Source organism: Heteronotia binoei, chromosome 4 (genome assembly GCF_032191835.1).
Source record: "Heteronotia binoei isolate CCM8104 ecotype False Entrance Well chromosome 4, APGP_CSIRO_Hbin_v1, whole genome shotgun sequence".
Classification (NCBI taxonomy): Eukaryota; Metazoa; Chordata; class Lepidosauria; order Squamata; family Gekkonidae; genus Heteronotia; species Heteronotia binoei.
In genome coordinates, this window is record NC_083226.1 from 7,107,468 (window position 1) to 7,135,221 (window position 27,754).

At 47.6% G+C, this 27,754-nt stretch overlaps 1 protein-coding gene across 1 annotated transcript in view; it reads right to left on the minus strand.

Moving 5' to 3' along the window:
- Positions 1-27,754, minus strand: part of POLR3A (RNA polymerase III subunit A) — a 97,316-nt gene that overhangs the window by 22,482 nt on the left and 47,080 nt on the right. Inside the window, 5 exon segments of the mRNA XM_060236725.1 lie at positions 4,668-4,750; positions 6,688-6,774; positions 22,584-22,697; positions 23,362-23,532; positions 26,946-27,083. Of these exon segments, the coding sequence (XP_060092708.1) occupies positions 4,668-4,750; positions 6,688-6,774; positions 22,584-22,697; positions 23,362-23,532; positions 26,946-27,083 (593 nt within the window).

Genomic DNA, 27,754 nt, shown 5'->3' on the forward strand with positions numbered 1-27,754 from the left:
AATGATCAGATGAAGGCTGACACCGAAACATGCTTTGTAAACCTAGGGGACGTGTTATCAGCTGCACTTCATATCAGCTACACGTATAAAGACATTGCCTTAATTTTCTGCAAAGTAACCTTGACTTCGTTGGCAACATCACTACTGATTCGGAGAGGCTTCTTCGCATCCGTCAGGACTTTGCACCTTTTGGAGTCTTCGTTCTGAGCGCACTCTTTCATTCGACTGTAAATTGGCAATTGCCTTTATGTAAATGTATATTGCAAGCTGCAAGTATGTTTGTTGTACATTATAAACTATGTAGTGCTAAGCACTGAAGATAATGAGGCATCCTGCATTTATTGCATCTAGTTTTCAGAAGTATATTCTGCAAAGGGTTTCAGCATTGCTCGGAAACAACTTCACATAATTAATTTATCCTTTAGTAGAACATGGTTCTCTCCTGCTCCTAACCTCGATGTGTTCATCCCTCTTGGCTTGCACATGCCCTAGCCGTAAGAGCAGATCCTTCACTCACAAAAGGCCCGTTATTATTTTATTAAGTGGAGATTTCAGTGACGTTCCTGTCAAAGAAGACGCCTAAATTAAGACTCAGCTCACTGGCGCTTTGTCTTTTGCTGAGATTTTTTTTGGGGGGGGCGGGGGGGGGGGGAGAAGCCATCCCAATGTTAACAGACTACTATTTTCCAGGGGTGGAATTCTAGCAGGAGTTCCTTTGCTTATTAGGCCACACGCCTCTGATGTAGCCAATCCTCCAAGCGCTTACAGGACTCTTTTTTGTAAGATTGGCTCCATCAGAGGTGTGTGGCCTAATACGCAAAGGAGCTCCTGCTAGAATTCCACCCCTGCTATTTTCCATTTCACTTATCAGCCGCCCTCACACAGCGTTTCCAGAGGTGTTTCTTGAGACACAACAGCGAGAGACCTTACACAACGAAGCCAAAGGCAGATCAGAGGACAGTTGTCACCCTTCGTTAGATCCCGCTGAACTGTCCTACAGCATGCAGTGGACCTTCTCCAACACAGAGTGTGTCAACAGCCTCGAGCCTAGTGCTGTTCTCTTCCAGCAGGGGGGGAAAACCCAGTAACGCTCTCCTTCAGCCTCCAAAAACCAATGTTGGAATCAGGATTAATTCCATTTAGAAATGGAGGTAACGTCCTTTCCAGTTGACATGATGACAAAAACAATTCCACACCCCCCCCAGACACCCTTCCACACCAGAGTCCGGAGCAGGGGTTGCCTCCCCTGCAATATAAGCTTCCTTCCAGATTTCGCAGCACAGATGTTAACTGGTTCACAACGGAGCGTCTTTATAAATAGCTTTACTGGTAGACTTGGGAGAGAATGCAGCCCTGGAAATAAGCATTACTAATACTCTACGCGCAGAAACTGCATTTTGTAAGGGAGGAAGCAGAGAGTTGTGAGCTGGGGACAGATTCCAAATTCTCATGCAGCAGCAGAGGACTGAACTGAACGGCTTGTGCTTATTTCTGTATTATGCCCTTCTTCTCTAGAGTGCCATGTTTCCCAGCTGCCTTCCAGCCAAACACCAATCAGCAAGGTGGATTCATTAGGTGCCTCCATGCCAGGCCTCTTTTCCTCAGCCAGTTTGGTGCAGTGGCGAAGTGTGCGGACTCTTATCTGGGAGAACTGGGCTTGATTCCCCACTCCTCCACTTGCAGCTGCAGGTATGGCCTTGGGTCAGCCATAGCTCTCGTAGGAGTTGTCCTTGAAAGGGCAGCTGCTGGGAGAGCCCTCTCCGCCCCAACCGCCTCACAGGGTGTCTGTTGTGGGGGGAGAAGATATAGGAGATTGTGAGCCGCTCTGAGTCTCTGATTCAGAGAGAAGGGCGGGGTATAAATCTGCAGCCTTCTTCCTCTGAGTATTTTATTGCTGCTGCTTCCAATCTTTGTGGTCCTGCAAAACAGCACAGGAATTCCAACAACAGAATAAAGCAGTCGAATCAGACCTTGTGCTAAGCTGGGACGGACGCCAGGGCAGCTTGCTTGTCAGGCCTGAACGTCCCCCTCTTCTCCTACCAAGCCCAGCTGGGGTTGTCCAACCTGAAACAAAGTCAAGTTTGCTATGGCATAGGAACACGGGCACCCGACTGAGGGCTTCCCCACGGCCCTTGCTTGTGTGTTCCTGCTGTTTAGTGGAGGGGGGAGGCTGTTCTGCATGTGTTTGGCTCCCTCTAGTGGTCAATTCCATATTCATTGCCTTCTGGTCAGCACAAAAACCTGCCGCTTAAATCTGCAGATACGCTGACATAAAAGGATGTAATATCAAATTGCCTGCTTATTTTATTTCGTTTCATTTATATCCCACCCTCCCTGCAAGCAGGCTCAGGCTAGCGAACAAGCATCTTAAAACAAAATAGACATTATCAAAGATTTCAGGTTTTCACGGCTGGTAACATCATTAGGGTTTGTAGAATCTTTCGGGATCAAGTGCCGTGTTCTACTGGAGAAAGTTTTCCTTCCAGACGTTTCGTTCTCAGCTGCGGAGAACATCCTCAGTGGCATTGCAGCCGGAACATTAAAATAGACATTAAAACAACAACAAATTAAAACCTAGTTTAAAAATACTGGTGCTGTATCGAGATGAAACGAGCCCCGTGGCGCAGAGTGGTAAAGCTGCAGTGCTGCAGTCTGAACTCTCTGCTCACAACCTGAGTTCGATCCCAGTGGAAGCTGGTTCAGGTAGCCGGCTCAGGTTGACTCAGCCTTCCATTCTCCCGAAGTCAGTAAAATGAGTACCCAGCTTGCTAGGGGGGAAAACGTAGATGACTAGGGAAGGCAACGGCAAACCACCCCGTAAAAAGTCTGTCATGAAAACGTGAAAGCAATATCACCCCAGAGTCGGAAATGATTGGTGCTTGCACAGGGGACTACCTTTCCCTTTATCAAGATAAAACTACTGCAGAAGCTCGTCTGTAGTTCTGGCTAACACCCATCCAGAGATGTAGAATGCTATTGCAAAGCTGAGGCTTATAGTATCCACATAAGCCTTAGAAACTGTGAGCAAAGTCCACTTCTTAGAGCAGATGTGTGCGAGTCAAAACTCCAGGCACCCTGGCAACCACACTGGTGATCACGATGTCCATGTGTATGAAAAGTAGGGGGCTTTTCCTTACACTACTAGAGGGATCAAAACACCTGTGGGACAGGAGAACACCCAGAAACAGGAACACATAAGCAAGGAAAATGAGAATCCCAGAAAGCCCCGAATCACAAGCCGTTTATGTTCAGCCCTTCATGCCCCTTTTGGGAAGGGGAGACATTCCCCCCAGTTTCCTTCCTTATACCAGGGGAATGCTGTAGACATCGTTTATCTTGATTTCAGTAAGGCTTTTGATAAGGTTCCACATACTATCCTTGTTGACAAGTTGCTGAAATGTGGTTTGGATCCTGTTACCGTTAGGTGGATCTGTAACTGGTTGACAGATCACACCCAAAGAGTGCTTGTGAATGGTTCCTCATCCTCTTGGAGAGGAGTGACAAGTGGAGTGCCTCAAGAATCTGTCCTGGGACCAATTTTGTTCAGCATCTTTATCAATGATTTGGATGAAGGAATAGAGGGAACGCTTATTAAATCTGCAGATGATACTAAATTGGGAGGGGTTGCAAACACAGAAGACGACAAACAGGATACAGGATGACCCTGACAGGCTGGAAAACGGCTAAAATCAATAAAATGAATTTTAACAGGGATAAATGTAAAGTTCTGCATTTAGGTAGGAAAAATCCAATGCATGGTTATAGGATGGGGGAGACTTGTCTTAACAGTAGTATGTGCGAAAAGGATCTAGGGGTCTTAGTGGATCATACGCTGAACATGAGTCAACAGTGTGATGCGGTGGCTAAAAAGGCAAATGCAGTTTTGGGCTGTATCAACAGAAGTATAGTGTCCAGATCACATTAAGTGATGGCATCGCTTTACTCTGCTCTGGTAAGACCTCACCTGGAGTACTGTGTTCAGTTTTGAGCACCACATTTTAAGAAGGATATAGACAAGCTGGAACGGGTCCAGAGGAAGGCTACAAAGATGGTGAAGACGAGACTGGATTTATATTCCGCCCTCCACTCAGAGTCTCAGAGCAGCTCACAATTTCCCTTATCTCCCTCCAAGTCCTATGAGGAAAGGTTGAAGGAGCTGGGGGTGTTTAGCCTGGAGAGGAGGAGGCTGAGAGGTGATAGGATCACCATCAAGTACTTGAAGGGCTGTCATCTAGAGGATGGGGTGGAATTGTTTTCTGTGGCCCCAGAAGGTAGGACCAGAACCAATGGGTTGAAATTAAATCAAAAGAGTTTCCAGCTCAACATTAGGAAGAACTTCCTGACCGTTAGAGCAGTTCCTCAGTGGAACAGGCTTCCTCAGGAGGTGGTGAGCTCTCCTTCCTTGGAGGTTTTTAAACAGAGGCTAGATGGCCATCTGACAGCAAAGAAGGTCCTGTGAATTTGGAGGGAGGTGTTTGTGAGTTTCCTGCATTGTGCAGGGGGGTGGACTAGATGGCCCTGGAGGTCCCTTCCAACTCGAGGATTCTGTTCAACTTTGGCCAATCAAGTCAAGCGCCTGCTTCCCAGCCGGTGGTTCCCAGTGGGGGAGGGGGGGTCAAGTGAGGAGAGAAAAGAATCTAAGCCAACACTCCAAGAAGGATTCATACCTCATGTACTTCTCTCGACAGGTCTCCAGAAACTTCTCCAGCTGGGTTGGAGTAATCCGGTCCAATTGGTACAAGACCCATGGCTAAACCAATACAGAACCAGAACTGTCAGGAACAGTCATTCAGCAGAGCAGATCTAGAAATGACATCTGTTATCGTGGAAGTCTCACTGGCCAATGTAAGGATGAAGGTGACTCATAATACAAAAAAAAGATCTAGTAAAGATACAGTAAACTTGCAGGGTTGGGGTTTTTTTTAATTGTTGTTTTGCCATCAAGTCACACCTGACTGATGGTGACCGCCTGGGGATTCAAGGCAAGAGACGTTCAGAGATGGCTTGCCCCTGCCTGCCTCTGGGTGGCTACCCTGGGCTCCCTTGACTGTCTCCCATCCAAATACTGACCAATAAACAGACTGACCAGGGCGGAGTCTGTTGGTTTCCAAGATTGGGCTAGAGTGGCCCATCCAGGTCAGGGCAGTTACCTTCAGTACCTTCCGTACTCTGCACAAATTCACTCCACTTTCTCTGCCTACTGTCCCCTACTCTTCCGGTTTCTTACCCTCAATTTCTGCCTTCCAGTTCAAAATCCTCAAATTCTTTGAAAGCCTGGCTCTTAACACGAACTTAAGGTACAAGAGCCTAAACAAAATTTTAAAAATGTCTCCTCTATGACAACATATAGGAATCTTTATGGGGGGCTGTGGAAGAGACTGCAAAGTACAGTGGTATGGTGTCGTTCCATATATTTAGCAGAGGTTGCCCCTTGTCTTCTGGTACCTGTTCTAGAGAAATTGGGACACTGATTTTGCATTCTGGAGAAAGGACAAGCCTTTTAAAGAAATCTTGTTGGTGTACGTACACAAGTGCTAGAGTGCTTCAAGTGGCATCTCTTCCCCCCCCCACACACACACTAAAAAAAGTTAAATTTGTTGGATATTGTAACTCTGCATGCAAGAGGATCTCGGAGGAAAAGGGTTTAGGAGAATTCTCTCACTGGGGTACATTTGGCAGTTGTCCCCGCCAGCATTCCCTCTAAGCTGAGTTAGCATGAGCTCACTCACAGATTTTTAGCCTCCACCTCACACATTTTCGCCTCAGCTCAGGAAGGATGACCCCAGAGCACACTCATTGATGCAGCAGCTCACAACTTTAATGCCTGTAAGCTCACAAAGTAGAATTTTTGCTCACAAGCCTCTGCAGCTTAGAGGGAACATTGGTGCCCACCCTCTCATGGGTTAGATACTGAGCCTCTTTGCCTGTTGCTTGCCTTCTGTTTTCATCTTATACGGGACCTTTCTCTTACCTGGGCTTGGAATTGTAGCAAGTTAACCTAAGTTAATCCGTTCACAGTAAATTACATGAACATACATGAATATGTCATGTAAGAAGTGCTTCTACTTTTGTAAGTAAAATGTCTTTCTCTTGTTACCACTGGAGTCAGATCATCTGGGTAATTTGTCTGGACAGTATTTTACTCTTAACTGGAAAATGTGGAGGACTGGGGATACCACATAAAGGTTCTATGTTTCCAAGTCAAATTATATATATATATATATATATATATATATATATATATATATATATATATATATATATATATATATATATATATATATATTTACCCCAATAAAGCTAACCTACTCAACGGCCTTGGGCACATCTGCATAAATACTTGAACTACACTTTCCATTCCTTTCATCTCCTCTGGAACCCAAGAAGAGTTAAAATGACTGACCCCGATTGTGTTCCAACTGCTGTATAGGTAGTAAGAACCACCAACTCCGTTGAAGTATAAACCCACAAATTCCGTTTCTAAACCCACCAAGCTTCCCAAGCCAGAGAAGACAGGCCGTTGCAGAACAAATACAACTGTACAGTTCAATTGGAAAGAGAAAGCCTCTGGGACTGCTCTTAGTGAGAACGCAAGGAATATGTTATGAATACACAGATACACCCGCAAAAAGGCCCAGCTTTCCTCTGCAAAATATTACTACCAGACAGCCAAAGAAGGGGATTTACCTCAGTGGTTCCATTGTCATTAATGCCATACTTGTCTCTGGTTTTCTTGATCTTTTCAGACATACTTTTGATGAACTTCTTTATTTCCTGAAACAACGAATACATACTTCAAGGCCATGTCTCAGTTTCTGCAGCTTTTCCGGGGTGGGGTGGGGGTTGTAGCAGGAACTCCTTTGCATATTAGGCCACACCTCCCTGATGTAGCCAGTCCTCCCAGAGCTTGCAGTAGGCGCTGTAAGAAGAGCCCTGGAAGCACTTGGAGGATTGGCTACATCAGGGAGGGTGGGGCCTAATATGCAAAGGAGTTCGTGCCACAAAAAAAAAGCCCTGGGCTTTTCTATTATCCACGTCATGCGTCAGGCAGTACTTTATATAAGTAAAAAGAAAAGAAGAAAAACAGTGAGAAGGTTAAAAAAAGAGGCGTCTCAAAGAACCCATTTCATATTCAAAAGGATCTCTACGAGACGTTTTTAGAAAGAAACCAACCTGCAGTCTTGAAGTGGCTGCTTACCAAGAAACAAAGGGATGGATCTAGATCAAATCTCCCAGTGGCCAAATGGAACTTTCTGCACACATCTCTCCCCCTCCCCCGCAGTAAACTCCATAAAACACTGCTCCTGGGGATGAGAGACCCTGAGGAATGACAAGGTGGGGGGTCTGCAGTAGGAAGGGGGTGGGAGTTCAGTGGAAACGGCCAACTTAGTCAGGATCCAACACAACTGCAGCTCTCTTTACTGCCTGCCTCTCCGGGACTTTGCACCCCCGTCACCAAAAAGAAGCCATGGTTGTGCATGCTCGGAAATACTGCCACTCAGGCCTCAGATTCAGCAGGAGCTTACAGGAGTGCAGCTCCTGAACCTTTCTGAGGGTTCCCCCTCTTCCTCCCCACCTACCCTGTCCATTGAACAGTAGGTGCAGCTGCATAACAATCCCTGGATGAGGAGTGTGGGCAGCCAGCCAGCCACCAGGGGCTTTGCCACACCCCCAGCAGCCCTCATTAACCCCTGGAGAAGCCCACACCACCCTTTCTCCTCTTCTGATGCGATTTTGGGCAGCAGGTCGCTTGCTGGCCTTTTGACAGTGGGGAGGTAGACAACCCAGGAGAGCCCCAGGCAAGCGAGGCCTGCTTGGGCTGGCTGGATCTGTAGCCAGCCCAAGCAGACCTCGCTCTCCTGGGGCTCTCCTTTCTTGCATTGGGTTGCTTTTGGCTGGGGTGGTGGTGGCATATGCTAATGAGCTCCACCACCTACGACCCCTGCTGCCACTTATCCAGGTCTCTAACAGTCAGAGTTCCAGGAACCCCCAAGGAGCAGGTACACAGATGCAGCAGAACCTGAAGAAGTTTTGCTTTAGTAGCCAACTTCAAGTATACAAAAAGCCAGAGGAGTCCGGTGGCACCTTTAAGACCGACAAAGTTTTATTCAAAGTGTGAGCTTTCATGTGCATGCACGCTCCCTCAGACGTAATGAGATGAAACTTACCAGTCCATACATATAAGGAGAGGCTGAACAGCCAATTAGCATACGAGCTTATAATATAATGAAATGTTTCAACAGATGCAAACGGGAATAACAAGCTATGTTTATAAGGTCGTCGTTGTTTTGATTCAGTTCCAGGGGAAAACGGTGAGACAAATAAATATCCTTCTTGACTGTGGAGTGTTAAGAGCAATCATCTGACCCTGCTGTCATGCTCCATCCATCTCCTCTCATGCATGGAGGTAAACGATGGTATCTTTTTCTTTGAGAGGGGGTGATTTGTAGTGCCGTCCTATGTCTCCTCTGTTACCAGACCAGAGGAATGCATTCCAATATAACTATTCTAATTCACTGCATTACATTTACGATCACTATTCTATGTTACTCTTCCAAAGAAGAAATACACTAAAATAAAGAAGACGTATAGCCCTTCTTGGTGAGAAAACAGATGCAAAGCCTGAATGAATTTAACATATGTAATGAGATAAGAAACCAATCTCCCTGTTGAGAAACCAACAGGGATATTGGTTTCTTATCTCATTACATATTTTTTAGAGATTGCTGCCACTTTTCAGTTTTGTTCAGTCATATAAAATGGTGGACGTCAAGCATGAACCAAAAGAATTCTCTGAAGTTTGACTAGGCTCCCCCCACCCCACAAAAAAAAAATCTGGTTCACAATGTATCAGTGTTCCCTCTAAGCTGAGTTAGTGTGAGCTAGCTCACAGTTTGTTAGCCTCTGGCTCACACGTTTTTGTCTCAGCTCAGGCAAAATGGCCCCAGAGGAAACTGATTTATGCACTAATGTACAACTTTAATGCCAGTAGCTCACAAGGTAGAATTTTTGCTCACAAGACTCCACAGTTTAGAGGCAGCATTGACCTGTATATGTATATATCTCTTTAACTCCCTTGCTAATCTTAACCATCAGCTTTTAAAGGCAGGTTAATACCACCACCCCCAGATTGCAAATGGAGGAGGGAAGGAATGAGTCTGCACACGCCCACCCATGCCACACCAGTGTATTAATAAATGCACCGCCGGAAGGCAGCAAAAGATGCTGTCAGATGGATGGTTTCTGCACTACTGCTGCTTATTCTCCTTAGATAAGGCTGCATTACAACACTGCAAAGCAGTACAGAGGGCAGAAAGGATATCCTTATCAGCCTCATTATGGTCTGGAAGGCTGCAAAGACACCCAGGAATTTCAGTATCTGCTACAGAAAACCACAGAGCTCAAGTGCTGAGCTGGTGGGGGTTTTTTTGCTTTCTCCGCAAGACACAGTAGTCACCTGAGGCCTTCAGGCTCACAAGTCAAGTTGCTTTCTTCCTCCCTCCCCCAACTATTTTCCTCCCTTCCTTCCTACCTTGCAGTTCTCAAACGTCTGGTGTTCATGCCTTGAGGCTCTCAAACATCTGACATTTATTCTATGTGGCTCCTATGCTAAGCAAGCCAACCCTATCAAAGAGGAAGCACACAACTACGGGGAACTTTCCAGTAACCAGTTGACCAAGCTGGATTTGAGAACTAAATTTTCACTTTTTAACACTTTTGCACCTATTACATTTCCGTCCAACCTTATCTGAACGCAAGCTGCCCGGAAACCAGCATTACTCTCGGAGTTGAGGAACTGGGCAAAGCAGCAATAAGTAGAAAATGTGTTATGCCAAGATTAAACGCTGTTTGATTTCTGCAGAGCAAGCATTTGTATGGAAAGCGGTTTGAGGGGGAAACTCCATGAGCTCAAATGACAGCTTCATGATTTCTGAAGGCAGGAAATTAGTCTTCTCGCTGCTGATGGGAAACGAAGCATTTAGATTTCCTTAACTACCATGCCTGAACCAAGCCAGCTGCTTTAACAACTAAGCCAGGGGTGGCCAACGGTCGCTCTCCAGATGTTTTTTTGCCTACAACTCCCACCAGCCGCAGCCAGCATGGCCAATGGCTGGGGCTGATGGGAGTTGTAGGCAAAAAAAAAAAATCTGGAGAGCTACCGTTGGCCACCCCTGAACTAAGCCATTAGGGAAGCAAGCGCAATTCAAGCACACACAGAGTCAAAGATGCAATTTTAAAGATGCTGAATGGTTAGTTCTGACACTCCCATTAGAGAAAAACACGGTTATTTAGCCCAACTTCAAAATTTCACACATGGGGGGGGGGGGGCACTGGGAAAGCTGTCTCCAGGGGAACCACTGATCAAAAGAGCCTTGACAAAAGCAGGGTGTGGGATGCCCACCAGCTCAGCTCCGAGATTTCGAGCAACAGAGGAGGCGAGGGTAGCAGCAGGAGCAGGCTGCTCACTTCCACAGACTGGATGTGGCAAGAGCCAGGTGCTCCATGGCTTCTATGGTTAGCCTGGCTGACTAAGAGAGTCAGGAAAGCCCTGCTGGACCAGACCAGTGGCCCACCTACTCCAGCATCCTGCCTAACACTGTGGCCAGCCAGTTCCTCTGCAGGGCCAAGAGCAGGGCAGAGAGGCTGCAGCCTTCCTCTGACAGGAATGTTAAATGAGTCCTGTCAGATCAGACCAGTGAGGGTCCATCTAGTCCAGCCTCCTGTCTCCCACAGTGGCCAGCCAGTTCCTCTGGACAGCCAACAGCAGGGCGTAGAGGCCGAGGCCTTCATAAGAACATCAGAAGAGCCCTGCTGGAGCAGACCAGTGGCCCACCTACTCCAGCATCCTGCCTAACACGGTGGCCAGCCAGTTCCTCTGCAGGGCCAAGAGCAGGGCAGAGAGGCTGCAGCCTTCCTCTGACAGGAATGTTAAATGAGTCCTGTCAGATCAGACCAGTGAGGGTCCATCTAGTCCAGCCTCCTGTCTCCCACAGTGGCCAGCCAGTTCCTCTGGACAGCCAACAGCAGGGCGTAGAGGCCGAGGCCTTCATAAGAACATCAGAAGAGCCCTGCTGGAGCAGAACAGTGGCCCACCTACTCCAGCATCCTGCCTAACACGGTGGCCAGCCAGTTCCTCTGCAGGGCCAAGAGCAGGGCAGAGAGGCTGCAGCCTTCCTCTGACAGGAATGTTAAATGAGTCCTGTCAGATCAGACCAGTGAGGGTCCATCTAGTCCAGCCTCCTGTCTCCCACAGTGGCCAGCCAGTTCCTCTGGACAGCCAACAGCAGGGCGTAGAGGCCGAGGCCTTCATAAGAACATCAGAAGAGCCCTGCTGGAGCAGACCAGTGGCCCACCTACTCCAGCATCCTGCCTAACACGGTGGCCAGCCAGTTCCTCTGCAGGGCCAAGAGCAGGCCAGAGAGGCTGCAGCCTTCCTCTGACAGGAATGTTAAATGAGTCCTGTCAGATCAGACCAGTGAGGGTCCATCTAGTCCAGCCTCCTGTCTCCCACAGTGGCCAGCCAGTTCCTCTGAACAGCCAACAGCAGGGCGTAGAGGCCGAGGCCTTCATAAGAACATCAGAAGAGCCCTGCTGGATCAGACCAGTGGCCCACCTACTCCAGCATCCTGCCTAACACTGTGGCCAGCCAGTTCCTCTGCAGGGCCAAGAGCAGGGCAGAGAGGCTGCAGCCTTCCTCTGACAGGAATGTTAAATGAGTCCTGTCAGATCAGACCAATGAGGGTCCATCTAGTCTAGCCTCCTGTCTCCCACAGTGGCCAGCCAGTTCCTCTGGAGGGCCAACAACAGGGCAGAGAGGCTGAGGCCTTCCCCTGAGAAGAACCTCAGAAGAGCCCTGCTGGATCAGACCAGTGAGGGTCCATCTAGTCCAGCCTCCTGTCTCCCACAGTGGCCAGCCAGTTCCTCTGGACAGCCAACAACAGGGCGTAGAGGCCGAGGCCCTCATAAGAACATCAAAAGAGCCCTGCTGGATCAGACCAGTGGTCCACCTCGACCAGCATCCTGTCCCACACAGTGGCCCACCAATTCCCCTGGAGGCCAACAACAGGTTATAGAGGTTGAGGCCTTCATAGGAACATAAGACGACCCCTGCTGAATCAGACCAGTGGTCCATCCAATCCAGCATCCTGTCCCACACAGTGGCCAGCCGGTTCCTCTGGACAGCCAACAACAGGACGTAGAGGCCGAGGCCTTCATAAGAACATCAGAAGAGCCCTGCTAGATCAAGTCAGTGGTCCACCTAGACCAGCCTCCTGTCTCCCACAGTGGCCAACCAGTTCCTCTGGAGGGCCAACAACAGGGCAGAGAGGCCAAGGCCTTCTCCTGAGAAGAACATCAGAAGAGCCCTGCTGGATCTGATCAGTGAGGGTCTATCTAGTCCAGCCTCCTGTCTCACACAGTGGCCAACCAGTTCCTCTGGAGGGCCAACAACAGGGCAGAGAGGCCAAGGCCTTCCCCTGAGAAGAACATCAGAACAGCCCTGCTGGATCTGATCAGTGAGGGTCTATCTAGTCCAGCCTCCTGTCTCACACAGTGGCCAACCAGTTCCTCTGGAGGACCAACAACAGGGCAGAGAGGCCAAGGCCTTCCCCTGAGAAGAACATCAGAACAGCCCTGCTGGATCTGATCAGTGAGGGTCTAGCTAGACCAGCCTCCTGTCTCACACAGTGGCCAACCAGTTCCTCTGGACAGCCAACAGGGTATAGAGGCCGAGGCCTTCATAGGAACATAAGACGACCCCTGCTGAATCAGACCAGTGGTCCATCCAATCCAGCATCCTGTCCCACACAGTGGCCAACCAGTTCCTCTGAATGACCAACATCAGGACATAGAGGCCGAGGCCTTCATAGTAACATAAGAAGAGCCCTGCTGGATCAGACCAGTGGTCCACCTCGACCAGCATCCTGTCCCACACAGTGGCCCATCAATTCCCCTGCAGGCCAACAACAGGTTATAGAGGCTGAGGCCTTCATAAAACATAAGACGGCCCCTGCTGAATCAGACCAGTGGTCCATCCAATCCAGCATCCTGTCTCACACAGTGGCCAACCAGTTCCTTTGGAGGGCCACCAACAGGGCATACAGTCTGAGAGCCAGTTTGGGGTAGTAGTTAAGGGCACAGGCTGTTATCTGGGAGAACCGGGTTTGATTCCCCACTCCTCCACTTGCAGCTGCTGGAATGGCCTTCAGTCAACCATAGCTCTCACAGAGCTGTGAAAGGGCGGCTTCTGTGAGATCTCTCTCAGCCCCACCCTCCTCACAGGATGTCTGTTGTAGGGGAGGAAGGTAAAAGAGATTGTAAGCCAGTTTGGAGTAGTGGTTAATTGAGCCCATTTGGTAGAATGGCCTTGGGTCAGCCATAGCTTTCATAGGAGTTGTCCTTGAAAAGGCAGCTGCTGTAAGACCTCTCTCAGTCCCACCTACCTCACAGGGTGCCTGTTGTGGGAGGGGGGAGAGAGGTAAAGGAGATTGTGAGCCACTCCGAGGCTCTGAGATTCAAATTAGAGGGCAGGGTATAAATCTAATATCATCTTCTTCCTCTTTCCCTGATATTACCTCCTGGCACTGGGATTCAAAGGTTTACTGCCTCTGAACGTGCAGGCTCAGAGGAGAAGCTGCTGACAGACCTACAGATTGAGCAGACAACAAGCTTCTGCGCTCTCCCTTCCTACCTTAAGCATTTGATGGAGAGCGGGGAAAGAACTGGCTGTTTGCACGGAACACCCGGCTCTTGCAAGCTGCGACACGCATGGAAGTGAGAGACGCTACTTGCCCCTAACCTAGATTGAGTACCAAACGTATGTACAAAACCAGGGCTTACAAAGGTATTTCCGTTCCGTTAGTGGTGCTATTAGAAAGGTCGATACCAACATGTAACACACGCAGACACAATCATGCTAACATTACCTCGTTGTATTTTTCATAACCTGTTTCAGTCAATGCCTTCAAGAAAGAATGGGACGGGGAGGCGACAGAAGTTTCCTTGTTATGAAAATAAACTCCAAGAAAAGTCACGCCCTTGAACCTTAACATTGTTTCAAGTACATTTTTTTGCTGTTATACACAAGTAATATGCCATGGAAGAGAGAAGGAACTGTGTTGATTTAAGAGGACAGATACATTTAAGTTCTGCAACACCTTAGACAGGGGTGGCCAACGGTAGCTCTCCAGATGTTTTTTGCCTACAGCTCCCATCAGCCCCAGCCAGCATGCTGGCTGGGGCTGATGGGAGCTGTAGGCAAAAAACATCTGGAGAGCTACCGTTGGCCACCCCTGACCTTAGAGACCAAACAGGTTTTCAAGGTGTAAGCTCTTGAGAGTCAAATCTCATTGGTGTAGATTGAAGAAAAAAAGATTCGTGAACTTCCTGAATCGCTAACTGGCCAACACGAGCCGCTCTTCATCAGTCAAGATGCTTGAGATTCCAAACCACCACCACCCCAAACTCCCAAATACATTTTAAATTTCAGATCCCAAACCCATCAAACTGTAACAGTTAACAGACCTAGAGTGCCTTGAAGTATACAAAGAGAAGTTTACTCAGGGATCTCCAACCTTTTGGAGCCCATCGGCACATTCAGAATTCCAAGACCACCAGAGGAAGCCATGCAATAGACAGGGAAAACAAAAGTCAAACACGCCACGGCAGAAATTACTTTGTTGTTGTTGTTGTTCAGTCGCACAGTCGAGTCCGACTCTTTGCAACCCCATGGACAAAGTTACACCAGCCCCTCCTGTCTTCCACCATCCTCCGAAGTCTGCTCAAATTTGTGTTTGTTACATCAGTAACGCTGTCCAGCCATTTCCTCTTTTGCTGTCCCCTTCTTCTTTTGCCTTCTGTCTTTCCCAGCATCAGGGTCTTCTCCAGGGAGTGCTCCCTTCTCATTGGGTGGCCAAAGTCTTTGAGCTTCAGCTTCAGCATCTGACCTTCCAGGGAACAGTCTGGGTTGATCTCCCTTAGGGCTGACTGACTTGATCTTGCTGTCCAAGGGACTCTTAAAGAGCCCCATGGCACAGAGTGGTAAAGCTGCAGTACTGCAGTTGGAGCCCTCTATTCACAACCTGAGTTCGATCCCAGCGGAAGCTGGTTCAGGTAGCCGGCTCCAGGCTGACTCAGCCTTCCATCCTTCTGAGGCTGGTAGAAGGAGTCCCCAGCTTGCTGGGGGGAAAGCGTAGATGACTGGGGAATGCAATGGCAAACCACCCCATAAAAAGTCTGCCATGAAAGCTTTGTGAAAGCAACGTCACCCCAGAGTCGAAAACGACTGGTGCTTCCACAGGGGACTACCTTTACCTTTTTAATTAACTTTACTGACAAATAGGCTCATGAAAAAGCATAGTGTACACCTCCCAAAAAAACTCTATGAACAATCAAACCAGCCGAATAATGAACAGCTCAATAATGACAATCACATTGACTCGAGAAAAAGAAGCCCCTGTCTTTGGGGCATGAATCCAAGAGTGCTCATGCAATGTCTTCCGCACCCCACAAGGAGTACAGTCTTTACAGTGGAGATCGACCCTTGGCACTTACCATGAGGGGTCCTTCTCCTAAGAGGATAGGAGGACATCTTGGGTGTTTCCCACCATCCAATCAGGGAGGCAGAAATTTCAAAGTCTTCCTCTTCCTGTGGTGTGGGAACCACCCCTTGCTCAGTTCGGATGACTCCGAGAAGCAGTAAATGAACTGTCATATAGAACAGCTCAGAGAAAATAATGGTAATCCAACCAGCAAACAGGTAACCCAGAAGAACTAACTACCAATGTTAGCGTTGGAAACAGGGAACAGTATCTGGCCCAGCAGACATTAGAATCAGTGCAAAGAAAGACAAGCACAGTCGACAGATAGGGCGATAGATGGGAGGGCAAGATGTCCTCCTATCCTCTTAGGAGAAGGACCCCTCTCGGTAAGTGCCAAGGGTCGTTCTCCCTAGGAAGCGGAGGACATCTTGGGTGCTCCCAGAGCAGTATGTTAGTCAGGGACAGATCGCCCTATTCAGGCAGTACATGCTGCAAGATTCGTCTCCCATTTGCCGAGCCATATGCGTTCAATTTGTAGTGGCGTACCAATGTGGAAATGGAAGACCACGTAGCTGCCTTACACACTTCTTCAAACAAGGCATTCTTGGTCGCCACACTTCTAGCCGAATGAGCTGTAATCCCTGGAAGTACATCAAAATGAAGTGACTTGTACATCAAAATGAAGTGACTTGTAGGCCTCTGCTTTGCACTGTTTTATAGCGTAACCGATGGCTGATCTGGACATCTTCTGACCCAACCTGGGCGCTGCTATGTTGATAAACATAGAGTCGGTCTTGCGAATAGATTCCGTCCTGACCAGGTAAATCTTGACTGCCCTACGAACATCTAGAGTATGCCATGAGCACTCCTTGTGGTCCATGCGCACTCCTTGTGGTCCTTTGGGATCCAGGCAAAAGGACGGCAAATTAGTCTCTTGGTTTCTGTGAAATTTAGAAGAAACCTTTGGCTGAAAGGTAAGATCCAGGTAAAGAACTACTTTGTCCTTGTGGAAGACACACAGCTCCCATTTAACGGACAGAGCTCCCAGCTCGGAAACCCTTCTGGCCGATGTTATCGCCACCAGAAAAATAGTTTTCATACGCATCAGCTTCAATGGAATCAACATAAGAGATTCAAAGGGTGGCTTGGTTAATCCTGAGAGCACCGGATTAAGTCGTCAGGTAGGAAAACGATGAACTTGTGGAGGAGAACTCAGAGAAGCCCCCCTAAGAAAACGTCGTATGTGAGGATGAGATGACAAATTAACCCCATCTACCTGCTGAAGCACGGACGACAGAGCTGCAACCCAACGCCAAAGGGTAGCCAGTTTCAGACCGGAAAGGAGACCGCCCTGGAGAAATTGGAGAATCTTTGGAGTTGTAGGATGTAAGGGATCCACGCCCTTTCTTCTACACCACCTGTGAAACGCTTTCCATGACGTGTTGTAAATCCGCGTAGTGGAATCCTTTCCGGAAGCTAGAATGGTGTCTGTCACTTCTCTTGTATAGCCCAATTCTAGGAAAGATCTCCTCTCAACCTCCACATGGTCAATCGCAGCCAGTCGGAATGTGGGTGCCAAACTGGGCCCTGTAACAGCATGTCTGGCCGAATTGGAAGATGAAACAGTTCTTCTACTGACAAGCGTTGGATTGATGAAAGCCAAGGACACCGAGGCCACCAAGGAGCAACTAGCAGGACCTCGGCTCTCAACAGCCTGATTCTTCTGAGTAGCTTCGGAATGACTGGAACTGGAGGGAAGGCATAAAGAAGACCTTGTGGCCAAGGAGATGTCAGAGTGTCCGTGGACTCTGCCTGTCTGTGGAAGTACCTTGTGAAGAACCAGGGCAGATGGTGATTCCGATGAGAGGCAAAGAGGTCCAGAATCGGTAGATCGAAACGCTCCACAATTCTCTGGAAGAGTCTTGCTGAGAGACCACTCTCCCAATTGAATGTTCTCCCGGTTGATCTAGTCTGCTTTTAAGTTGCAGACCCCCTTGATGTGCTCTGCCCTGATGGACTTCAGGTGAACTTCTGCCCAGCTGGACTACTTCAGGGCTTCTTTGTGGAGGGAACTGGACTTGGATCCCCCTTGGTTGTTCAGGTATGCCTTTGCTGCTACACTGTCTGTCCGGACCAGAACATGTTGATTGGTCATCTGATCCTGGAAATGCCGCAATGCCAATCGAATGGCCCGAAGCTCTAGGAGGTTGATCGGGAGACTTGTCTCCTTGGGGGACCACTGATCCTGTGTGGGTTTCTCATTGAGGGTCGCTCCCCAACCCGAGAGACTGGCATCGGAGAAGAGTTGTGATTCTCTCTCCACATAGTAGACTTTCCCTTGGTGTAGGTTGGTGTCCTTGGTCCACCAAAGCAGGCTCTTCTTGACCTCCGGAGGTACCGTAAAGGACATGACACGCTTCTCCATGATCTGGAACTGGTAAGGGCGGAGAAAAATCTGCAATGTCCTGGTATGGAAGCGACCCCACTGAACCGCCTCGAGGTTCGAAATCAGCAGACCCATAAGTCTTGCCAGGGTCTGGAGAGACGATGATCTCTCCCGGATCACCTGTTGTACCAACGTCTTGGTCTTCTGCACCTTGTCTTCTGGAAGAAAAAGAGAATCCAGATTTGTATCTATGACCATGCCCAGATGTTCCAACTTCTGGGTTGGCCATAGGTGGCTCTTGGGAAGGTTGATCAGAAAACCGTGCTGTTGAAGGCAACTGATAGTGCGTTGAACATCCTGTGCAGCTTTCTCCCTCGACGCAGACCTTATCAACAGATCGTCGAGGTACAGATGCACATGTATTCCTTTCTGTCTGAGGTGTGCTATCAGATTCACCAGTACCTTGGTGAACACCCTCGGGGCTGTTGCCAGGCCGAATGGCAGGGCTCTGAATTGGAAGTGAGAACCGTCCATGCAAAATCGAAGGAATTTGCAGTGTGCCAGCAGAATGAGAATGTGCAGATCGGCCTCTGTCAGATCCAGGGATGTCATGTAATTCTGATGTTGAAGGGCCGTCTTGATGGATTCCATTTGAAAATGACGAAGTCTGATGGCTCTGTTCAAAAATTTCAAGTCCAGAATTGCCCTCTGGTCCCCATGTTTCTTGGGAAGCCATCCGTGATGGTCTTGATGGATTCCATTTGAAAATGACGAAGTTTGATGGCTCTGTTCAAAAATTTCAAGTCCAGAATTGCCCTCCATTCCCTATTTTTCTTGGGAACCGTAAAAAAGATAGAATAGACTCCTTGACATCTCTGTCTCTGCGGCACTGGCTCTATTGCTGCATTTTCCAATAGATGATGCATTGCTTTGAAGGTGATGTCTCTCCGGACCAGGAGAGATGAGAAAACGGTCTGAAGGAATTCTTTTGAACTCTATTGCATAGCCCCAAGTGACAATTTCTAGAGTCCAAGAATCGGCTTGTGAGGCCACCCAAGCCCGGTGAAAATGTAGGAGGCGACCCCCTACTGGGAGGGAGTCCCGGTCAGGCCTTATTGAGCTTGGGGTCCCTCTCGGATTTGTCTGATCTGTCAGGCTGCTGTCTCTGGAATTGTGAGTTGGAAAAATTCTTGCGGAAGTTTTGTCTAGATTGCCCCCGGGATGGCTTTCTAGAATCCTGCTTCGATCTGGAGTTGCTGGTGGAGGCACAAAAGGAGTTAAATCCAAAGACCCTAATGTACTTAGGCGTGGCCTTCTTTTTATCTCGCGTCTCCACCAGAATCTTGTCCAGGGTGTCTCCAAACAGCTTCTCACCTTGGAAAGGGTAGGAAGAAACAATAGTCCTAGAATGAATGTCCACCAGCGAGGCACATAGCCATAAACCTCTCCTTGCCACCGTGGCTGAAGCCATTGCTCTGGCGGAGAAGGTCAGCGTATCTAGGGAGGCATCTGCAGAAAATTCAGCCGCCCTAAGGAGTCTGTTGGTGCCTTCTAGAATCCTCTTATCGGCATCGGGCAACAGTTGAGTCAGGCGCCATATCCATACAATTGCTGCTCGAGATCATATAGAGTTTGTGGCTGCTGCCTTAATGGCCAAAGCCGTGGCCTCGTGGCTCCTCTTCAGAGCCAGGTCAATTTTTCTGTCCCAGTTGTCCCAGACCGAGCCATGCCCATCTTCAGCCAAAAGGCCATGTGATTGTAGAGCAGAGACTGGAGCGTCAACCAATGGGACCTGCAACATGTCGTTAGCAAAGGAAGGTAAAGCATACAGCTTCTTAATGAAACTGGGGACTTGTCGGTTAGCACTTGGCTTAACCCACTCAGATTTTAACTGGCGTTCAAAGAACTGAGGGAAAGGGAAAACTTTATCAGAAGATCGGTAATGGGGGAAGAACTCAGTTCTCCCCTTGGGCTTGTTTTTTGGATTAGTAAGAGGGCTGGAGGTCTCCTGCTCTTCAGGTGATTCATAAAGATCTAACGCTGCCAGAACCTTGGCCAAGAGGGGTTGGTACTCTTCTGTCTTGAAGAAGCGTAAGGCAGGTTCTGGGACTGTAATGTCCTCGATCTCTTCATCGGATATAAACTCGCCCTCCTCCCGGACCCCCCATCCGAGGCCTCGGACTGATCCCCATCAGATCTCTCTCCCCCCAAGCAGTCACTGGCCAATTGCTTCTTTTGTGCCTTGGTAAGCCAGGCGCGATCCTTGGGTCTCTTAGGGGAGGGTGACCTGGACGAGGAGCGAGAACTAGGGGCACAGGGTCTTCTGTGAGAAGCTGCCCTTACTGCTGCACCCACTGTCTGCTTAACAGACTCTAAAAAATCAGAGACAAAAGAAGGTCCCATCATGGGTACATTACCCGGCCCCCTATGGGGCTGAAAGGACTGTGCATCATCCTGCCCGGGCTGGAAGGCTCCGCGGCCCAAGTCGCCCGACTGGAGGTTGTCATCTGGGAATCCCTGCTGGCCAGGCGTGCTTTGCTGCCGATTGACTACGTTTCATGCCAAAAATCGCGAGTCAAAATGGCCGCCGGACCCGGGGGAGACGTCTGGAAAATGCGCTTCTTCCGTAGCTGAGGAAGACCAGCGCTGTTTTCTCCCGCTCGTCTGCAGGTTGCCCCTACAGAGAACGTTGCCGGTAGCCGCCACAAGCCTGTTGGTCATGCCGGCTCCGGAAGGCTTCCCACCTTCGGCCCCACGAGGTCGTCTTCCAAGTCGTCTCTCAGATGGGACGCCATCTGGTCTTCTCTTTTTCCTGAGGCCCTAAGCCGCCACAACGCAGTTCTCCTCAGGAGATGAGGAGGGAAAGGTCAGAACAAGAGGAGATAAGAGAAGAGAAGAGTGGAGGGGAGGGGAGTGTTAATTAAAAAGGAAAGAAATAGAAGAGGAAGAAAAAATGAAGACTTTTTATTTTTAAGTCACATAGAAGGCAACAGAAGGAAGGATAGGAGCCTATCCTAACAGCTGCTCTCCCTGTCGAGGCAGGAAAGGAACTGAGCAAGGGGTGGTTCCCATAGCCACAGGAAGAGGAAGACTTTGAAATTCCTGCCTCCCTGATTGGATGGTGGGAAACACCCAAGATGTCCTCCACCTCTTAGAGAGAATTACTCCTTTTGGAAAACTCCTGCGGATGCATAGATGATTTCTAGAGATGCCAGCCATTTTTGACTCGATGTAGTAGAAAACTATGAATGAGAGGATGGTGTCATACTTATGAGTCCCTAGCTCGTTCGCCTGACAAAGCTCTCCTGAAACGGCTTTATACAGCTAGCGATCAGAACAGGCACGGACATCTATGGATCCACAGGAGTTTTCCAAAAGGAGCAGATCTCCACTGTAAAGACTGTACTCTTTGTGGGGTGGAAAAGTTGTTGCATGAATACACTCAAATTCATGCCCCGAACACAGGGGCTTCTTTTTCTTGAGTCAATGTGATTGTAGTTATTGAGCTGATCATTTTTCAGCTGGTTTGATTGTCGATAGAGTTTTTTTGGAAAGTGTACACTATACCTTTCCATGAGCCGATTTGTCAGGAGAGCCAGTTTGGTGTAGTGGTTAAGTGTGCGGACTCTTATCTGGGAGAACCGGGTTTGATTCCCCACTCCTCCGCTTGCACCAGCTAGCATGGCCTTGGGTCAGCCATAGCTCTGGCTGGAGTTGTCCTTGAAAGGGCAGCTGCTGTGAGAGCTCTCTCCAGCCCCACCCACCTCACAGGGTGTCTGTTGTGGGGGAGGAAGGTAAAGGAGATTGTGAGCCGCTCTGAGACTCTGTCCTTGAAAGGGCAGCTGCTGTGAGAGCCCTCTCAGCCCCACCCACCTCACAGGGTGTCTGTTGTGGGGGAGGAAGGTAAAGGAGATTGTGAGCTGCTCTGAGACTCTTCGGAATGGAGGGTGGGATATAAATCCAATACCTTCTTCTTCTTAAAAGTTAAGCAGCACCTAGCGTTTTTGGCTTTTGTTTCCTCACATTCAGAACTCCAACATGGTATGGTGGACACAGCAACAAAATGGCCGCCGCAAAATAGCTGCCACGGGAGGCAGAGCCAGCCGCAAAACGATGGCCACAGCTTAGCTTTAGTAACACATTGCAGATCCTTGTGCTGCGGCAGCAGCTGCTGCCAAAACAACGTTGAAAATAATCCACACAGTCAATAAAATCTCCAAGAGTCGATCAGAAGCCTTGTAAGGCAAAAGCCCTGCCTGGCCACACTCACTCCCCAAATGCACTTGGCCGGTGCCAGAAGAAGTGTTGGTGGGCAACACTGAAGTACTGGCAGCAAGGCTTTTTTTGTAGCAGGAGTTCCTTTGCATATTAGGCCACACCTCCCTGATGTAGCCAATCCTCCTGGAGCTTACAGGGCTCTTCTTGCAGGGTCTACTGTAAGCTCTTGGAGGGTTGGCTCCATCAGGGGTGTGTGGCCTAATATGCAAAGGAGCCCCTGCTAGAATTCTATCTCTGGGCCCTGTACTAAGAGCCCTGTAAGCTCCAGGAGGATTGGCTACATCAGGGATGTGTGGCCCAATATGCAAAGGAGTTCCTGCTACTAAAAAAAAAAGCTGATTAGCAGTCAGGCAGAAAAGGAACCAAAGTGAAGGCGTCACCTGGAGGAAGCTGTCTTGGCAGCAGAGGAATTCATTCTTCTTCATGATGGATTCAGCAGTTAGCACCAATTCGTTTTTGCTAAGGGCTGGTTCACTTCGGCTGGGATACACGGCCTACAGCAACCAGGCAGGAGAACAGAGAAACCAGGGATACAATCAGAACACGGCGTTCCTGAAAACAATTCAGCGCAATGGTGAAATGGCCGCAGCTCACACATGCCTGAAATTCTGTACCAGGGGTGGCCAAACCATGGCTCAGGAGCCACGTGCGACTCTTTCACACATATTGTGTGGCTCTCAAAGCCCCCACTGCCCTGTCAGCTAACTTGGAAAGTGATCTTTAAATCACTTCTCCAAGCCAAGCCAGCCAGCAGCTTGAATTTAAAGTTAAAGTTGCTTTCTACCTCCCCCCCATCTATTTTCCTTCCTTCCTGTCTTGCAATCCTCAAACATCTGGTGTTCATCTGGTCTCGCAGCTCTCAAACATTTGACATTTATTCTATGTGGCTCTTATGTTAAGCAAGTTTGGCCACCCCCGTTCTATACAGATCATTCAAAATCCAGCACCACGTTGTTAGAAATCTTACAGTAGTAAAGCATTTGTACAGAACAGACATCGAGTCAAGCCTAGGAAGATTAAATGTGTAACAGGATTCATAAATCTGCATGTACTCAAAGTGTGGCTGGAAGAGCCAGGAAATCCAAGGGCACGGACTTCATTCGTCAATACAGCACAGACAATTTGACATAAGATCTGAACAGGCAGCCTTGCACGTACTCTGATGTTATCCAGGACTCGCTTGAACTCCAGAGGTTCGTCTTTCCCTTCCATGGCTGCGGGATCCAAACCGTCCCCGCCGTAAATGAACTGGATGATGTCCCCAGTGGAACTCCTGACAGTCAAGTCATACTGGGAGCAGAGGTCTTCAAGTGACTTCACCAGTCGTCTCTAGGAGGAAGGGGGGGAGCACATCTCTCTTTTTTGTAAAACAGTTTTTTATTATTCAGCAACATTAATCAATAATCCTCCAAAAATAAACATCAAACTTATTGCATCACATTTCCCATCTCCCTCCCCCCCTTTTTATGACTTCCCCGGTGCATTCAACTTAAAATACAAAAAGAATAAAAGGTAATATTAAACTACTAAGAACCTTCTAACTATAATATAATAAAATACAAAGAACAGAATTACTTATTACTATTGTTTTCTATCTTAATTAATATTCTTATAATATTACTATACTTAATTTTGTTATCTATCTTAATTATTATCTATTAATCCCAATCCTCATATGCAAAAAATACTGTAGGTTTCCATAATTTTACTTTGTCTGTAGTTGACATTTTACACTTAAAAAAAGAAAGAAAAAAGTTAACCATTATTAAAAATCACCGAATGTCCTTTTACCTTCCACTGTTTTTCAACATACTTTTGAAGTTTCTCTCATTCCCTGTTATCTATATCAAGTTCTCTTAAATTTCTAGTAAGTTTGTCCATTTCGCTCCAATGTATAACTTTCATAATCCAGTCCCATTTTTCTGGTAATTTATTTTGCATCCACAACTGCGCATATAATGTCCATGCAGCCGAAAGCATGTGCCAAAGCAATGTTCTGTCTTGTTTCGGAAAACTTTCCATTTGTAATCCCAACAAAAAGATTTCAGGTGCTTTCTTTATATTGTAGCCCAAAATCTTTGAAATTTCTTGCTGAATCATTTGCCAAAATTGTGTAGCCTTTTCACAGGTCCACCACATGTGATAGAAAGATCCTTCATGCTTTTTACATTTCCAGCATCGATCAGACATTTGGTTATTTATTTTTGAAAGTTTCTTAGGAGTCATATACCATCTGTATAACATTTTAAAACAGTTTTCTTTAATATTGTTACATGTCGATATTTTCATAGAGTTCTTCCATAAATATTCCCATTATTCCATCTGAATATCTTTATTTATGTTAATTGCCCACTTTATCATTTGAGATTTAATCACTTCATCCTCCGTAGACCATTTCAATAATAATTTATATACCTTTGAAATTATGTTTTCATTATCACCAAACAGCATTCTTTCCAGTTCAGTTTGATCTTGTCTTATTCCTTCATTCCTAATATCCTGTCAAGCAGACTTTTAATTTGTTGCAGTTGAAATGAGGCTTTCCCCCCCCCCTTCTTTTAATAGCCACCACTTTCCTTTCTTGCCACGAAGTCTCGTTCTCTAGAAGTCTCGTGATATTTCTATGATGTCACTTCCTGTGATGTCTTGTTGTTCTGCAGTTCTCTTCTAGTATCGGAGGGGGTAGCTGACCACAGGTATGTACAACAATTCCAATTTTCCCCTTTTTTAGCCGTTGCTTTAATTTTCTCAGTTCCAATTTTCCCCCACCTCCTTCTTTTTTGTTTTAGTATCTTATATTAGTATCCGGACCTTTATTTTTCTTCCAAATAAATCTTAATTTAGTCCCAGAGCAATACATAAAGATCTTTACCTTTTTAAGACGTGATGCTTCAAAAAGCACCGGTCAGATTCCATTAGATATTAATTAGTCCCAAAGAAGCTTTGGCTCATGATGAATTTAAGTCGATTTAATGACTCCAGATATCCTCTGTAGACATTGGAATGCGATGCTTCTCCAGAGACTCTTCAAAGCCAAAAAGAAACCCCGGTGGGATTCCTTGTCAGCCAAAGTAAATCTCCTCAGAATTTTATAAGCATGTCTTGGCCATCTTCTTGTCTAGAAGATGTGGACAGCAGGCATTAAAACACCTTCTCTGCCCAGAACAGAGGGTCTGGTCTGCTCCACTGAGAAGCACGTCAATCCTCCATGAATCCAAAAGCAGAAGCTGGGGGGGAAACACATCTTTATAGGATGTATCCCACAATGCCACTCAGGCCCATATCCATGGCAGGGCACAGTGGGGGGGAGAGGGGAGTGATGCTCCCTCATGTGTGAGCCCTGCCCCAGCCCAGGAGGACGTCAGACCCCTCCCAGCCCTAGAGAGCATGGCTACACTCGTCCCAGGCAAGAAGAGAGGAGGACGGGAGCGTGGTAACACTCGTCCCAGCACGGCTGGAGGGAGGCAGGCAGGGTAGTCCACTGGTGGACCTCCTGATGGCACTTGGATTTTTTTGGCCACTGTGTGACAGAGAGTGTTGGACTAGATGGGCCATTGGCCTGATCCAACATGGTTTCTCTTACGTTCTTATGGGTCAGCTCGGCTGGTCGCACACTGGCTATATCCACTGAGAAAATCAAATTCATGTCTGAACTCCGTTATCAAACTCATATTGCAATAACTTGTGCCATTTTAAAACAAACTTTTGTTCTGAATCTCCACACACTTAACAACTCACAAAAAAACAGGAAGAAAAAGTTTAAGATTGCAGATAACCACTTCAAAGGGTTTCCTCCTCATTCCCCTTTATGGATTCTTGTCATAACCAGGCTTTTAGTTTGTAGGTCACCAAACCCAAATACTCAAAGAATTTCTCTGCCACTCCTCTCAAGTATGGCATTATAATCAACTATTTCCCTATGTTTTGCTACAGGAGTCCCCCGCGTAACACCCATGGGAGCCATGGTGCTTGCCAACACTTTTTCAGGCCCCCACCAAGTGTTTTTAGAAACACTTTTGCCCAGCATGGCTTCTGACTGCCTGTGCAGACTTTTCAGCAAATTTTGCTTTGCCGCAACACAAATATCTACACTGTGTTACTGAAGTTAAGCTGTGGCAATCATTTGGTGGCTGGCTCCGCCTCTTGTGGTACCCCCTCCTCCCCACCCCCCGTTATGTCAGAATTCCAAATGCGCACGCAGGCTCAAAAAGGCTGTTTTACTAGATCGCAATAAGGAGCCCCGTGGCACAGAGTAGTAAAGCTGCAGTCCTGCAGTCCGAGCTCTCTGCTCACGACCTGAGTTCGATCCCGGCAGAAGCTGGGTTCAGGTAGCCGGCTCGAAGTTGACTCAGCCTTCCATCCTTCCGAGGTCGGTAAAAGGAGTACCCAGTTTGCTGGGGGGAAAGTGTAGATGACTGGGGAAGGCAAGGGCAAACCACCCCGTAAAAAGTCTGCCATGAAAACGTCGTGATGCGACATCACCCCAGAGTTGGAAACGACTGGTGCTTGCACAGGGGACTACCGTTACTTTTTAAATAACAATTCTGGTGGCTTTCCACCTAATGTAATTTTCCAGCATTCCAGTTGGCCCTCTTACCACTGATGTTGGCATAGAAAATCTGGGGAATAACTTATTGCTATATTTAGATTACAACTACGGTGGTGTGTTAATTTTTTAAAAGCATCCTGTCCGTGATACTGATTCTGATTATCCTTTTCAATAGGTAAGCGTTCTCCATTACCTGCATGTATCCAGTTTCGGCTGTTTTCACAGCTGTGTCCACGAGACCCTCACGACCAGCCATCGTGTGGAAGAAAAATTCTGTGGGCGTTAGGCCAGAATAAAAGCTATTGGCAACAAAACCTTTGGCCGCTGGTAGCTGCGATGGAAGAGAGAGAGAATGTCTGAGAGGCAAATTTCCGAAAACAGGTATCGTATCACGCGTTCAAACATTAAGAGCTGTATTTCTGGTAAGACAAAGAATGCCTTTGACAAAATGGGTTTACCCAGGAAATGTTTTACAAACTGTATGGAACTTCAGCAGGTGAAACAATGGCTACAGGAAGTAAAAGCCGCCCTGAGCCCGTTATGGGGAGGGCGGAATATAAATCTGATAAAATAAAACTTAAAAATAAATAAATAAAAATACAAAACCATTTCTGGACACAGCAGGATGAGTGGGAAGAAAGACAACAGTGGCCATTATGCACGCAGCAGAAGAAATGTGTATTTGGGAAGAAGAAGAAAAGGAGGAGGAGGACAGAGGAGGGAGGGAGAAGGAGGGAGGAGATTGCATTTACATTGTTCCCCCCTGCCCAGCTGCCCTTCAAATGCCATTTAGAGAATTGCAATCCATTTTGGGATTCTCAGCCGCAGTTTGAAAACCAGAGTTAGAGAAGGCGGATCTCAGAGCTCCCTCCACCAGCAGCTCGGCTTCTTCATTCCACGTAATTCTACTCCACTTGAGCTGGGATTCATACTCAGTCTTTGCCACAACACCCCAGAAATTCCACCACTGCTTCTTGCTGTATTCCAGCCCCTGCTGTATAC